Genomic DNA, 14527 nt, shown 5'->3' with positions numbered 1-14527 from the left:
TGGGGTGTTAAGATCATCGAAGCTGAGTCAGTGACATGGTAAAATAAGGAGCCCTACAATAGCTACAAGTAGCGTGACCTATTGTAGACAGGTAGATGGCATAGTAACTCAGAAACATTCTCTGCCCCCTCTCTCTCTTCAAGTATTTGAAGCATTTGGAAAAACATATTTCAGCTGCAGTCTAGATTTTGTCTTTATAAATCCTTTGAAATTGGGTTTTGGATCAGGCATTGTGTGTTTATTTGATTTTATGTGGTTTGCTTGCATGACAGTGGTTCCTCCCTCTACTAACAAGTTTACATCTTTCCTCTTCCTCCTACACTGACCAGGTGGATGGGTCATGTAACTGTTCCTATAATAGTATGTAATGCTGTACAAGGTCTCACTCAGACTATGGCAATGTGCGGCTGGCAGATGTGCAGCCTGGACAGCTTTCAGTCTTGTTCTGGGTCCTCAGGTTCATCCTTTTCCTGGTTGATAACTGCACGCTGTGGTCTGTTTCAGGAGGATCATGTTTCCTATATTAACCACTGTACTGTACAGCCCTGGAGACCTTTATAACTGCACTGAATGTGAACCTGACGTTTGAATTCCCTCCCATGTTTGTGTTGGCATGTGCACAGTTCAGTAATGTTGTTGATTCTGATATTTAGATGTGATTGATGTCATTTTCAGAGTTTTTTAGTTTTCAGAATTTCAGAATACTTGTGCACAAGAAGGTCGACTCACCTCTGTGACTGAATCTGGCTTTGAAAAGGACATATGAAGTAAGATGCTGTGTTTTGATTTTTCTGCAGGATTTGCTACAAGAAGTGAAACAGCTGAAGAGCAAAGTGGAGGAGCTGGAGGGAGAGAAATGCCAGTACGAGAGGAAACTAAGAGGCACCAAGGTAGTTGTTAAACCAACATGTCGCACATCAGCCAACTTGAACTGGTTACACAAATATACATAGAGGTCTTACTTTGTGTTTTAGTTAAATAGCCAAAAAACGTGTACTAGGAATAGACATTTTGGGAAACTCGCTTCCTCAACTATTTCCTCACTGTGAGGTTGCTAGGCAGCAGAGACTCCAGGAAGTTACTGCAACCATGTAAAACCACTACTTGTTGTTTTTGTACAGACCGATACTGGATTTTTGAGGCCCAAACTGATATCATTATTTGGATTCAATAATGATATATTAGCAGATAATGTTTTTTTAAACATAAACGTATATTTAAATTAAAAGAGTAAACTTGATACGGTTCCTTAGATTTTTCAAATTGTGTCCCAGATACAAACTACATTTAATAAGCTCTCTGTTGGACAAACTCTGTAATCGGCAGATTTATCGGTCTAGCACTAACATTATGTTAATGAGCATGGAGCATCAAACTCTGCAAGAAAGCAAAATGGCCTATTTCTCAAAATGTGGAATTATTACTTTTAGTTTCCAGGTTACAATTATTAAATGTCGTGTATATTAGAAAGGGAATGTATCGTTGTGAATGCAGAGCAGCTGTATGAACGGAGAGATCATTACATGTAGTAATACTTTTTTAAATTCAAAATAAGTCTGTGAAAGACTGAGCTGAGATTAGAAAACTAAAGTGGCAGTAAGTAATTTAATTTATGACTAACAACCAGCTATCCTTGGCCTGCAGCTGACACACGAGTGTATATTTCACATTTTTGCAGAGTGAGATGGCTGATTACAAAAACATCTAGTGAGGAAATGAAGCACCACTATGCCATGATGCAAATAAGATTGCAATTGTAAGATTATTATTTTGTCATGTGGACTATGTGAACTTCCGTCACCTTAATCTATTTAATTAAAGCTTGACACTTCTCTTACCTCGCTTACTGATCTAACCTGTTAAATTTCTCATTTACTTAAAAAAATATACTTATATATATAAGTTTGTTTTTCTTTAAATCTAAATCACTTTTTATTGAATCCAGGGTGTACCTCGCCTTTCGCCCAATGTCAGCTGGGATTGGCTCCAGCCCCCCCGCGACCCTGTACGCAGGATAAGCGGTTGACGATGGATGGACTTTTTATTGAAACTTGATTGAAGCCATCACCAGCAGCATTATTATTTTATACACATTTCCCATAAGTCAGCCTGAGATATGTTGTATTTTTAGAAAGTCTGAAGTCTGTGCTAGAGATTAAAATAATGACAAAAGCATCTCTGTCCTAACATATTGTTCGTTGGTTAATTTGAAGGTGGTCAAACTGCCATTGCTTTCTCTGTGCTTACAGTGCTTCCTTCCTCCTCTCCCTCCCCCACTCTGTATCTATATCCTCTCTTCTCTAATCCCTCTCTGCGGCTTGCTCTCTTCCCTTTTTTCCCCACTCTTCTTTCTTCTCATCTCTAACTCTCACCCCCCGTCATTACCCTCTTCCTGTGTCTCTGCTCTCTCTAGCTCTCTATCTCTTACTCTCTCCATGTGTGTTACCAGTCGCTCATGACCCAGCTGTCCAGCCTCAAGCTGACTGTGGAGCACACACAGCTGGAGAAGCAGCAGTGGGAGGAGCGCTGGCGCAGCGCACAGGTGCCTCCTCTTCCTCCTCCTCTTCTGCCTCTTGCTCTTCTTGCTTGTAGCTACTCCGTGTTTGTTGCTTTCCTCTGATTAGTACTTTCCTTACTCTGCTTTCCACTGTCCTCCTCCTTTTCTAACTTTTCCACACCAATGCTTATGCTTCTCCACGTCCTCCTCCTCTTCCTAATTTCCTTATTTTGTGCTTGCAGCTCTACTTTTCCTCCTCCTGATTGTCCTTGTTTTGCTTTTTTTTTGGTATTGTGATGGCTGAACTTTCCATACAAATCACAAATGTTCAAGTTGAAAGGAACGGGAGACAGTTAGAGAGACAGAGGAAAAAATTTGATATGAAACATTCTGATTTGACAAGAACAAGGTAGATGTCCTCAAATGAAGCAGTTTGCTTCTGATTGTCTCTCCCTTTCTGTCTCTTTTTATGACTGTTTGCATGGATAATGTAAATCAATATGATTGTGATGTGTATGTATTTAATTGAAATACTACCCAGATTAGATAATTATTGTGATTTATGGTAATTGCTCTGAGTGACGACCCCAGCAGGCTGATGCTGTTGTAAGTGTAATGGACTGTAGGCTCTGTAGAACTTAGTGCAGACCAAACTGATGGGAAATATGTCATTATTTAAGAACATGCAGAAAACCGTTCAAGCTATTGTCCATACCATAACTCTTCACCCTGTTCTGTATCTGCTCACTTAAATACTCTATTGTGCTTCTATTGTAGGCTTCTTTGGCCTTTAGGCTTTTATTGAGGCCGCTGCAAGAGGTGTTTGCATTTATAGCGGACCACTATTGTAAACGTGCAAGTCTGTGCACACACCTGTTTTCTGACACCTGTTGTCTGCAACTGTCTTTCTTCAGCAGTTGTGTTCCTAGTATGTGGTAATCTTTTCATCTTCAACTCAGATTAGGTCGTCAGAAATCAAGCCACGCCTTCTGTTTACCTTAAACTGGGTGCAAGTAAAATCACAAGCTCAAAAACTAGGTGACCAACTAAATTTAGCAGTTGAGTTAACCAGAGGTGCAAGTGCTAAATTGTGAGAAGTGAAATTATTTTGGGGGGGAGGGGGGAGCAATTATTCAGTCGCTAAGAGTAGAGAGGTGACAGGAATTCTTTAATCCATAAGTCTTGTGGGTTGAAGTGATGATAGGAGGAAAAGAAATTTCCCAGACACTGCTGCAAGAGAGACCCAGCCCTTACATATCAGCCACATGAGTCATAAACGCCACATTAGTAGAGATGTGAACTGATGATGGACAGCATCTCAGGTATGGAGGTTCCAGTGAATTGCACGAAACGTTTTTTAGCAAGTAGTAGTTTTCTGTCCTCGGAGGAGTGTCCCTTGTCCCAGAGTGCCGATGTAGTCTTGTATTGGCAGCTGTATGTAGATGGGTGGGTTTTTGGTTGATATGTGAGAAAATACACTTGTTTTTAAGAGGACGCTGTAAGTCCAGTTGCCTAAGACTTAAACTCCTTAGGTCCTCCAATGACCTGGAAGACTGACACAGTTCATAGACATGCACTCTGTCTTCCTCCACAGGCAGAAATTTCAGAGCTGCAGCAGCTCCTGGCCTCCAAAGACGCTGAGATCGAATGCCTGCAGACCCAGCTGCTGGCCAGAGGCGGCACAGCCAATGACAACGCAGAGAGAGGTACTCAAAGCTGACAGTCTGACCAATCACTTCAGATCCACATCTGTCAGTGCGGATGTGTGCGTGAGAGCCAGCGATATGCATGTCTGTCAACTCTGATTACTGTAACATCTAATCAACATGTCCCTCTTTCCTCTGCTGTATACTTGACTTGTTTTTGACTCTCTGCTGCCCTCTGCTGTAGAGGAGGTGTATATCAAGCAGCTGATTAACAAATGTAAGGCATGGTGTGCTGTTGGTCTGGGTCTAATTTTTTAACCAAACTCCTCTGCCTGTACAGCCACTTGATTTTTCAGTTTTTGTCATAAGAAATTTCAAGAATTTATTCTGTATATTGTTGTCAACTGTGATTTTGGCTCAAATCTCAACGAACCCGAAACATAACCAGCAAGTGGTCACTTTAAATTTTAAGCGAAGTACTCTATTTACTTTAAATTTAACCTTAGTAGTGTGTTAATCGGGTGACTGGTGGCAGAGTGTTTGGTTTCAGATTGGACCACAGCTTAGTTTCAGTTTGTGTTGGTTGTAGTAAACATTCTAGCTTCACTTAACCAAAGTGCAGTAAGACTCTACATCCTTTCAAAACTTCTGGCTGGCAGTGCAACATGGAGTGTACATACTTGAAGGGTATTATCCCGCTTATACTATGGCTAACAAAATGCCATATGGCTGGACCATTTGCTCTCAATCTCAAGAACGGAGAATAACTCTGCAGCCTGCTACGCAATGTTATTGGAGCAGAGATAATGTTACACAGTTACAGTTATGTTACTCTCCCTCTCTTTCTCTCTCTCTTACCCAGACTGTCTTCCTCTGTCGCAGACACAGGCAGCCACTTTCTATCACTGTCTCTCTGTCCCTCTCACCTGTGACTTCTCCTCATCTCCTTATCTTCTTTATCTTCTCTTTTGGTCCTCTCTCTTCTCAGGCTACTACCTTCACCTTAGCTAGCGTCCTATTTGGATGTGGATGCCCAGATTCACACGCATATCAAAAATTTGCGTGGCTGTCATTAAGAATCTATTTATCTCTTTCTTTTTTCATAACACTAGCTCCAAGCTTTTTAGCTAAGCGCTGTTGTTGCTGTCTTTACCTACAATCAAATAAATAAATAAATAAATAAAATACTATAAACCGAACACCTGCGTCATAGGTGTCCAGTTATACTGTCTTCTCATCCACGCCTTCCAGCCAATGAAAGTCAAGAATTCTCAGTGGCCGTGGTATCAGTGCGTATAAACCTCTATGTACATCAGTGCAATCTAACATCGGATTTTAGCTTGAGTCTCTTTTGGTTTGCCTGGGCTCCACTGCAAATAAGCCTAAATCTTAAAGGGCTACTCCAGCAATTTTGTATTGTGCTTCCATAAGAGAGGGTGGCTCACCAGAGAAGGAAGAAAGGAATAGTCAACATCAATGCAGTAGTATCTGCAAGATTTCCTGAGATATAGTGCTTAGTATGGGTCACACTCCAAAAACACTGGTTCCCACATTTCCCACAATGCAACCATTAGCATCTTTTTCATTCGACCCTCCTTACCAGATAAGCTCCCACGTTTTTCAAACACCAGCCCAAGCTGAGATGATCCTGATGACATAATTTGGGTTATTCTCACAGACTTGTCAATGTTCTGTCAAAGCCACAGAAGACATTAAATGTATATACTCACAGACAGAGTCCTAAACTGACCTTTATGTGTAAAAATTGGTGGAGGACCCCTTTAAGAAAAGTTTCTGTGTTTGAAAGGATATTGAATTACATCTCGCCCAGGTGGTGTGTGTGTATGTGTGTGTGTGTGTGTGTGTGTGTGTGTGTGTGTGTTTTGTGTGCATATTGTGTTGCTTGAAACTTATAGGAATCCAGAGGAGAACTCTTGTGTTGTGTTGGTGTTGGGACCGTTGTTACACACAACACTGGTTATATCGTCATAAAAGCTGCAGTGTTTGTCCCAGGTGATATGTATGGGGAGTCGCGCTGTCACTGTGTATTTGTTTTGCTTGTTTATTCATATTAGCATGGCTGTCATGTCTGTCACCAACATTGCATCAGGTGCTCTAAATAAACAGGACATGAGGTTATTTTGAGTCCAAAATAACATGTAACGTAAATGTTTCGTTTTTCTTTGTTAGACCAGGAATACCAGAGGTTGAAGGTGGGGATGGAGTCTTTGCTAGCTTCAAATGATGAAAAGGTAAATTAAACCATTTTCATGTTATGAAAGTTTTCTTACCTATCATTTTACTTGATTTACAAAAGCCTAACTCTTTTGTGTCTTGCTGATAACAGGATCGACGTATAGAGGAGCTGACCATCCTGCTTAGCCAGTACAGAAAGATGAGGGAGGTCATGGCCCTGACACAGGGTGAGAATTACTTTTCTTTCCTGAAATATGAGTTTTCAATTTAACAAACACTTGACAAGGTACCTTCCTATTTTGTAATGGTGCTGTAATATTTGCTTTTTTACGATCCAGGGAGTAGTGAAGAGGAGCTGAGTGGCAGTTTAAGACTCAGGGCCGTCACACACAAAGCACACTCTGATATCCTCAGGTCAGAGGTAAGATGATGAAGTATATGACCTTTTATGCAACCTCTAACAAAATGATTTCCCCCTAAATGAACTCTTGATATTTTGCCTGAAGAACTGGAAAAACAAAATCATGTTTTGTCTCTGCATAGATGTCATCAAGAGGGTCTTCTCCACTTATGTTATCCTCATCTCCTTACCAGAGAGAATTGGAATCAAGGTATAAACATTCAAAATACACATGCACGCAAACACATCTCACTACTTGCTTTAAATCTTAAGCCCTTGTGCACCATCTGTTGTAGCATCCAGAACTCTATGGACACATCGTTGGTGTCCACTGGGGACATAAGCTTTGTTAATGGTTCATGGTAAGTAGAAGCTTCTTGTGTTTGTGTGACAGTGCAAATGAAATGTCGCTTTCACTCAACTCAAAAGTGTAGGCAGTCATCATATGTGTGCTAAGTTAAATAGGAATGATTTGGTTTGGTTTATTCTCCCCAGGCATCAGCGCAGGTTGCTGTCCAGCAGTCTTGAAGAGTTGCAGAGTGGATCCTTACAAAAGGTTTGCTAGTACAAATCAAACCATTAGCTTGTTTATGAACGCTGGTCAGTAACTATAATCTAATTTAATTAATCTATACATATAATCCAACCTGCTACATCTGCTGCTGCTTCTTAAATACATGATCAACATGTACACTAACTTCTTCTTTCCAAATAAACTATGATATACTTTTAACCTGATTGTGTGATTGCTAACCTGCTAACTTCGTGTGTGTATGTGTGTGTGTGTGTTCGTTCCTCTCTCCTGTGTCTGTTTGCTATAGGCTGTAGAGTTCCAGCCAGTTGAAACTGAATCAGATGTAGGGGCAGAGGTACTGATCTGCTTCATGACCTCACATAACCTAACCTTCACCTAACCCACAGAAACAAACACAATGTACATTTATACTTTATGTATGACTGTTCGTGCTTCTTATGAAATACCTACAGATATACCTTTTTTTAAACTGACTATTGATACTGAAATGTAGATTATTTTTTCTTATAATCCATTTAGAAACTAAGATTAACCAGGTAATACTATGAATGTAACTTGTTGTGAGATTTTGTGTTGTGTAGTACAGAGTGATGTAATGCTCCACGAGCCCTTTGACCTTGTGTTCCCAGTGTGACTAGCACAGTTTACAGCTGATTTTTCCCTCTGAGTAAAAGAAAAAATGTCTCCTATGCGATCACAGCCCTTGTACTCATTCACATATTCTTTGCTCCACAGATATTTGTGCTGCACACATAGCCAAACACACACACGCATGCATAAAGGGCCAAGACCCACCTGAATTGGCTGTCAGTAGTGCTCTGCGTCATGGGTGCCTCCCAGCTGTTTCTTTCTGCTGGCCTTTCTCCTCTTATTCCTTCAGAGCCCTGGTGACTTTGATGCCTGGTCAGATAGTGGCATCATCAGACATTCACCCTCTAAAGGACACTCTGTTATGCAACAGAGCAAAGGAGTTGGACTCCGCTGTTATCTTATGAAAGATATTTAGATGAGACTGGCTAGCCTGTATAAAGATGAAGAGGAAGTGTGATATACTAAAATATACATACAACTCTGTAAATCAGTTGTTTCAGAAGCTGATAACTACCAAAAGAAAAATGTGTCCAATTTAGTCAAACTTCAAAGTTATCTATTAACATTCATCTAAAGCAGGAATAAATTAATTTTGAATACTTCCCTATAAAGGCTAGTAGGCTTCTGTTGCCATTCTTTCATCACATATTATGATAATTTATTTTAAATTTGGTGCTGGATACCTACAGAAAGTAACGCACTGTTTTGTTTTTGATACTCTGCAGAGTCCCCACATGGAGTTGAGCAAGTACCAGACTCTGCCGGGAAAACTAAAAAGTAAAAAGAGCGAGCTGAGGGTTGAACTGAACGGCGACAGAGAGGGAGACGGAGAGTATTTATCTCCTGTCCGGCTTTCTCCTGTCCACAGCCACGACCAGGACTACAGTCTCAGTGAGTTTCTGTAGTTGGAAAATTTGTCTGTATTTTCACCTTTTAAAGCAAATTAAAAAGCTAGCCAGTAAAGTCTGTGGATTATCCAGAGTAAGTGAGACACTGGGCCTCATGTAAGAACTCTTGTTTCCGTTTTTCAGGTCTAAATGCACATACTTGGGTTACCCTGTGCTTTCATTGGATACTGCTCTTTTCTTTTCTCAGACTCATTTCCAAGGTGCCCCAACTACAAATGCGTCCAATTTTGGGCTACGAGAAAATTCGAGCATGTTTTAAAACTGTTGTAGCATCTGGAACACATCTCTGAACTGCTTGAACTAAAGGACCCATGCTGACGGGCAACAAGCACAGGCTGTCTGCCAGCTCGAGGGTTAAGTCTTCGATCAAAGAACTTTGTCGGAGACAGGTCCCGATTACCAATACTGCTAAATTTGTTCTCTTTCTATTTCATCTCTTTGTTTTCTTCTAATGATTTCTGACTGCAGAACTCGCCTCTGTAAAATTCTTTTACTTGTGGGTTTTTGTCATTTATGCTAATGAACACGTAACGATCAGGTATTCTATGTTGAAATGAGCAATTTATAACAGTTTTGTACAGGTAAGAGAGTTTGGTGTTTCTGACTGACTGTATTGGAACACTCGTACGAGAAAACCTCACTGAACAAAGTAAAAGAAGTTAGAGATAAAGACACAAAAATATTCTTGCCTGAGGCCCACTGTTTCTGAAAGAAGACGCTGTTTTTCAAATGTCATTTCTCTCTGCTGAAAGCACCACAAATTAACTTCCATTCACCTCACTTGTGTAGAAGTCTCTAGCAGACAAATTGAAATTGATACTGTCTACATGAGTAAATACCACAGAGGTTAGGTGGGAAAATATGTTCTTGAACCCTTTTAATGTACTAACTAATTCAATAAGCTGTAACCGATGAATAACACTTTGTCAACTAACTTTACTCCAACTGCTTCCTTTTTTGTGCCCTTTCTCCCTCTCGCCTCCTCCTGTCTGCTTTGCTGTCGGATTGCTCTCTTCTCTGTTTTCATTCTGGCTGCAGTTCGCTGCAGGAGTGCCAGTGCTCCGGCTTTGGGTACTGTATGCTCACACAGAAATTCAAACACTGGAACACATTGGAAATACGCTTTCAGGAGAATTGAGTCACTTCGCTAATGTTGTTGCTCTGAGTCTGAAATCATAAACAAGCATCTTCTGAAAAACAACATTCCCGTCAGATATCTCCTAAACAAAAACGAGATAGACCCCGTCACAGCCAAACCTCACAGGTGAGCAGAGTCAGGGTAGCTGTATTCACCGAGGATCAAGCTACTCTAAAGCCGGGATTATTAGGACTCCCTCATGACTCAGAGAGCTGTCGGAGATAATGCCCGACTCCCTCGCATCAACATTCACTGAAACACACACACACACACACACACACACACACACACACTTAAAGCTAATAGGCATATAAGCACACAGCCACCCATGTATCGGCCTACACAGAGCAGGAGCTAATCAGAGGGCTGTGAGAGGGCAACGAGTGCAAGCTTAAGGATGTGTGCAGTTCAACTAGCTTAGACATCCAAAGTAAACAAACAGGGATGCAACCTGACATCCCCCTTTGCTGTCACTGCCTCACCCAGCACTCTCTCACTGACTGTCTAAGCAGGATGCCGCTGAGAAAGAGCAAGTCGAGCAAGTGCTCAACGTAAACAGGTGTAGAATAAAAACACGTCTACATGTAATGAGGTGAAGTTTGTTCTAGCACCAGGGGGATTTTCTTTTCAGCCTCTAGGTTTTGACTAAGGGGGATGTTTCAGGATGTGACCTCTTTAGGTCATCCTGTTGGCCCAGCTGACCTGTCGTATCCAGCTTGTACACTGACAAGCTTCAAGGCTAACAGAAAGCCACCCACATTGTCAGTATCTGTAGAAAAAAAAAGTTTCAAACAAGCAGACTTAATCTTGTCTGAGTTTCTGGCCCACTTTGGAACCCGCCTGAGGCTTGTAGATTTGCATGTTGCTGCTTTACACACTTGACATGAATACAACATTCATTGTGGAGATAAAGAGGGTGTGACTAATGGTCGCTTCTGCTTTCTGTCTGCTTGCTTTCTTTCCACTTCACTAACCTCCTCTGCCTCAGGATCTCCTGGGAAACATGACCTCTATGATGTTGGTGGGTATTGCATCTCAACCCCAGTGTGTCATTCTGTTTCCATCCTGTTGAGATCAGTGCGCTTGAAGTCAGCTGACTGAATAATGTATCCAGGGTGTACCAGTAGCTGTTGCAGTGTGAGTGGATATAGCATAGAAGACAAATCAAATAGGCTTCATGGGAAAAACTAACTGAACTATTAGGTGCATTGTTGTATTAAATGACTGCCAAGAGTCTCTGTACAATTTCCATCACATGGTGGGCACTGAATGACCAGAAAATGATAACCTGTTGCAGCACATGTTTTGAAGTGTCATTATGACACTGTGAAGCTGGGACAGTTCAAATAAACATAATGATCTAAAACTAGTGATCTGATACTCTATAAGACAGTTATAATTAAAAGCTGCGTTTATTGATTTTCATTGGACATGTGGTGGAAGTTAAACAAGCTAAAATTGTTGACAACATTAACATCCTTTTGTCATGTTTCCGGCCACCTGATGAATGTAAGTCTAATATTCAGTCTCTTTGAGCTCTGTTTTGGTTTCCACCAACTCCAAATATCTAGCTAGTCACTAACTGTGTCTGTCTGCTGTTTCATGCTGGTCAGGTAGTGTACAGTGGGTTTATCAGAGCTTCCTCACCAGGAAACTAAAACAATGACACAAAAGGGGCAAAAAAGCTGATAGAGCTGCAGAGTTGATAAATCTCTGTAGGTCTCAGAGTCACTTACAATGATAATATAAACCATATTGATTAGTGCAGCTTTAAAGTTGCAGTGCTTTTCATGAAGCTGTATGTTATTACAGCACGACAGCACGACATGTAAAATAGGCTGCCAATGTAAGAAACAGGACACGTATGCTCTGACTTTGAGCTGCATGTTTGTGGTCCATGCCAAGCCAAAGATTATTCACTCTGATCCCAGATTTGTCTTTACTTTGCTGAACAAAGTATCAGTGCTTGTATTCTTGTGTTTTTGTCTGGCAGGGGGTCCAGAGAAACTAGAGGAGTGCGTTCTGTCAGACCAGTCCCCTCTGTCCTCTGGAGTGGACTCTGGACAGCAGTCCCCTGTCTCACCAGAGAACAGGAAGAGTCAAAGAGGCATTAAGAAACTCTGGGGGAAGTATGTTTTGAAGTTGACTGTAATTGCTCATTAACAATAGCCTTTACTGTTTTACTTTCACATAGCCACATTCTCTCAGTCTCCATACTTTTCCAATTTTTCCTTCACGCGCTCAAAGCGTTTTGGTTGCCCCCAGGATTCGGCGCAGCCAATCAGGTAGTCCTGCCCAGCTTCACGACCCCGAGCTGGGAGAGTTCAAGAGGGGAGGCTTCAGAGCTACAGCTGGACCTAGACTGGCCCGTTCAGGGAACACACGGTATAAAAACACAAGATGGCTTATTTCAGGCACCATTCAGTTTCACACAACAGGTTTTATCTCAAATCTCTGTTAATCACAGAGAGATTTTAGTGGAGCACTTGCAGCCTCAAATGTCTACTGGTTTAGGACATTTGGCATCATGGGACATTCATGTGCTATTTGATTTGAAGTAGATGAGCTGAAATATACAAAGACTCCATTGTGATCCTCCAACACAAAATAGTGTTTAACCTTTGCTGGAGTCCACACTGTAAAACACACTGTATGTGGTTCCAGGTCCACTAGTCTCATCTATTGATTTATTATTTTATATAATCTTTCTTCTCACCATGTCAGAGACCTGAAGACGCCCTTTTCTAAGTGGAGCACAGAGCAGGTGTGTGACTGGCTTGAGGAAACTGGACTCAGTCAGTACTGCATCCCTGCTCACCACTGGGTCACCAGCGGTCAGACTCTACTGTCGGCCACCACGCAAGACCTAGAGAGGGTACACACTAACACACACACACACACACACACACACACACACACACTGTCCGGCTCAGTTGGTTTACCTCACAAAATATTCTTCCATTCAGCCTGTCAAATATTTTCCAGTTCTACCTGTCTGAGCATTGTTGCTGTGTGTCAGTCTGTTTGGCATTTAGCTACGCCTGTCTCTGCTTTTCAACCTGCTGGTTAGTTTCGCCTTCAACACTGTCACATTGTCCACCTCAGACCCCACAAACCTCTTCATCTCTCTCCACAAGATCATTTCAATTAGATCATTCACTCTAATGCTGGTATATTTTTTCTTTCTCAGGTGAACCTGTAATGCCATCTGTTAGATTTATGTAACTGTGACATTATAATTTTCTCTCACTGTGACGCCAGGAGCTGGCAATGAAGAATCCGCTCCACAGGAAGAAGCTCCGCTTAGCCATCAAGACGTTCAGCAGCAAGCAGCCTGAGAAGTCTGCAGAGCTTGATTACATCTGGGTCACTCGTATGTACTGAAATCACACTGAAATAAAACAGTCCCTGACAGAAAATCATTCTGAGGTTCCCTCACATAAAGACTGTGATATTTTATGTTCCAAAGGTTGGCTCGATGACATCGGCCTTCCTCAGTATAAAGACCAGTTTAATGATGGAAGAGTGGATGGGCAGATGCTGCAGTACCTCACTGTGGTGAGTTTATAATTATGATGTGAAGGTCAAATAACTGCTAAACTGCAGATAAGTAAAATTGGGCAGTATGCTTCATTTTTTAGAAAATACAAGAATATGAAGCTCTTGTTTAGGAGTTCCCCTGGATTACAGTCAAAAATCTTGCATGCAGTGATTATATGCTCACTTTCTCTTTCCCTTGATCTCTGTCTTCTCTCCACCTCAGAATGACCTGTTATTCCTTAAAGTGACCAGCCAGTTGCATCACCTCAGCATCAAATGCGCTATTCATGTTCTCCATGTTTCCAAGTTCCACCCTAACTGCCTCAAACGGAGGCCCAGCAATGAGGTAAGTAGGTGTGTGTGTTGTTTAAAAGAAGCGCTGGTCTGTACGCAAGTTTTAGTTTCTTCAGCGTTCAGTTTCATTGAATCAGATATCTGACAAACTCCCAGAACACTTGAGCTCTGCTCCAACTCTAATTTCTTTTAAATCTTTCAAACTTTTCTGTTTGCATCTGTCTTGTTAAATAACATTTTGGACTGTTAATTCACTGTATGTGTTCTCCTGTTTGAGAAATGCTTAAAATGTGTGAAGTAAAAAATAATAAAGCATGTGTGTTTGTGTTTCAGAACCAGTTCACTCCCAGTGAGGTGGTCCAGTGGTCCAACCACCGAGTCATGGAGTGGCTGAGATCTGTGGATCTGGCAGAGTACGCACCAAACCTGAGGGGCAGCGGTGTGCATGGGGGGCTGGTGGTGAGTACACAATCTCACAATTTGAATGAATGGATGAAAACGCTACAGAAAGCATCCTAAATGTGTCTCTCCTCTCATAGATGCTGGAGCCTCGGTTTAACTCAGACACTCTGGCCATGCTGCTGAACATCCCTCCTCAGAAAACACTGCTGAGACGCCACCTCACCACCAACTTCAACAACCTGGTGGGAGCACAAGCTCAGCAGGAGAAGAGGGAGTACACTGAGGCAGCGGGGTACACCCCACTCAGCATCACAGCTAAAGTCAAGGTAAGATAATACAAGCACAGGCACCATTATACAGCTTGGAGTAGAAGAGAAAGT

General features: G+C 41.7%; 1 protein-coding gene across 18 annotated transcripts in view; it reads left to right on the top strand.

The window, feature by feature from the left end:
- The window catches only part of ppfibp2b (PPFIA binding protein 2b), a 76335-nt gene that overhangs the window by 59720 nt on the left and 2088 nt on the right, over window positions 1-14527 (top strand). For 8 of the 18 annotated variants that reach the window (XM_038705598.1, XM_038705600.1, XM_038705589.1 and 5 more), the window contains 21 exons: window positions 798-890; window positions 2450-2542; window positions 4092-4203; window positions 6334-6395; window positions 6491-6566; window positions 6678-6760; window positions 6883-6950; window positions 7036-7101; window positions 7235-7295; window positions 7561-7608; window positions 8591-8756; window positions 9812-9844; window positions 10900-10932; window positions 11905-12040; window positions 12159-12296; window positions 12636-12786; window positions 13173-13284; window positions 13381-13469; window positions 13675-13797; window positions 14079-14204; window positions 14285-14473. In XM_038705598.1, coding sequence (XP_038561526.1) covers window positions 798-890; window positions 2450-2542; window positions 4092-4203; window positions 6334-6395; window positions 6491-6566; window positions 6678-6760; window positions 6883-6950; window positions 7036-7101; window positions 7235-7295; window positions 7561-7608; window positions 8591-8756; window positions 9812-9844; window positions 10900-10932; window positions 11905-12040; window positions 12159-12296; window positions 12636-12786; window positions 13173-13284; window positions 13381-13469; window positions 13675-13797; window positions 14079-14204; window positions 14285-14473 — 2058 coding nt within the window. The remainder of the gene's footprint in view (window positions 1-797; window positions 891-2449; window positions 2543-4091; window positions 4204-6333; window positions 6396-6490; window positions 6567-6677; window positions 6761-6882; window positions 6951-7035; window positions 7102-7234; window positions 7296-7560; window positions 7609-8590; window positions 8757-9811; window positions 9845-10899; window positions 10933-11904; window positions 12041-12158; window positions 12297-12635; window positions 12787-13172; window positions 13285-13380; window positions 13470-13674; window positions 13798-14078; window positions 14205-14284; window positions 14474-14527) is intronic. The other 10 variants (XM_038705602.1, XM_038705597.1, XM_038705606.1 and 7 more) reach the window with 8 other exon arrangements.

Source organism: Micropterus salmoides, unplaced genomic scaffold (assembly GCF_014851395.1).
Source record: "Micropterus salmoides isolate LMB-PRFRI ecotype aquatic unplaced genomic scaffold, ASM1485139v1 Ms_hic_scaffold_8, whole genome shotgun sequence".
Lineage (NCBI taxonomy): Eukaryota > Metazoa > Chordata > Actinopteri > Centrarchiformes > Centrarchidae > Micropterus > Micropterus salmoides.
Note: the sequence above shows the minus strand (reverse complement) of the source record. Positions and strands in the feature narration are given on the sequence as shown.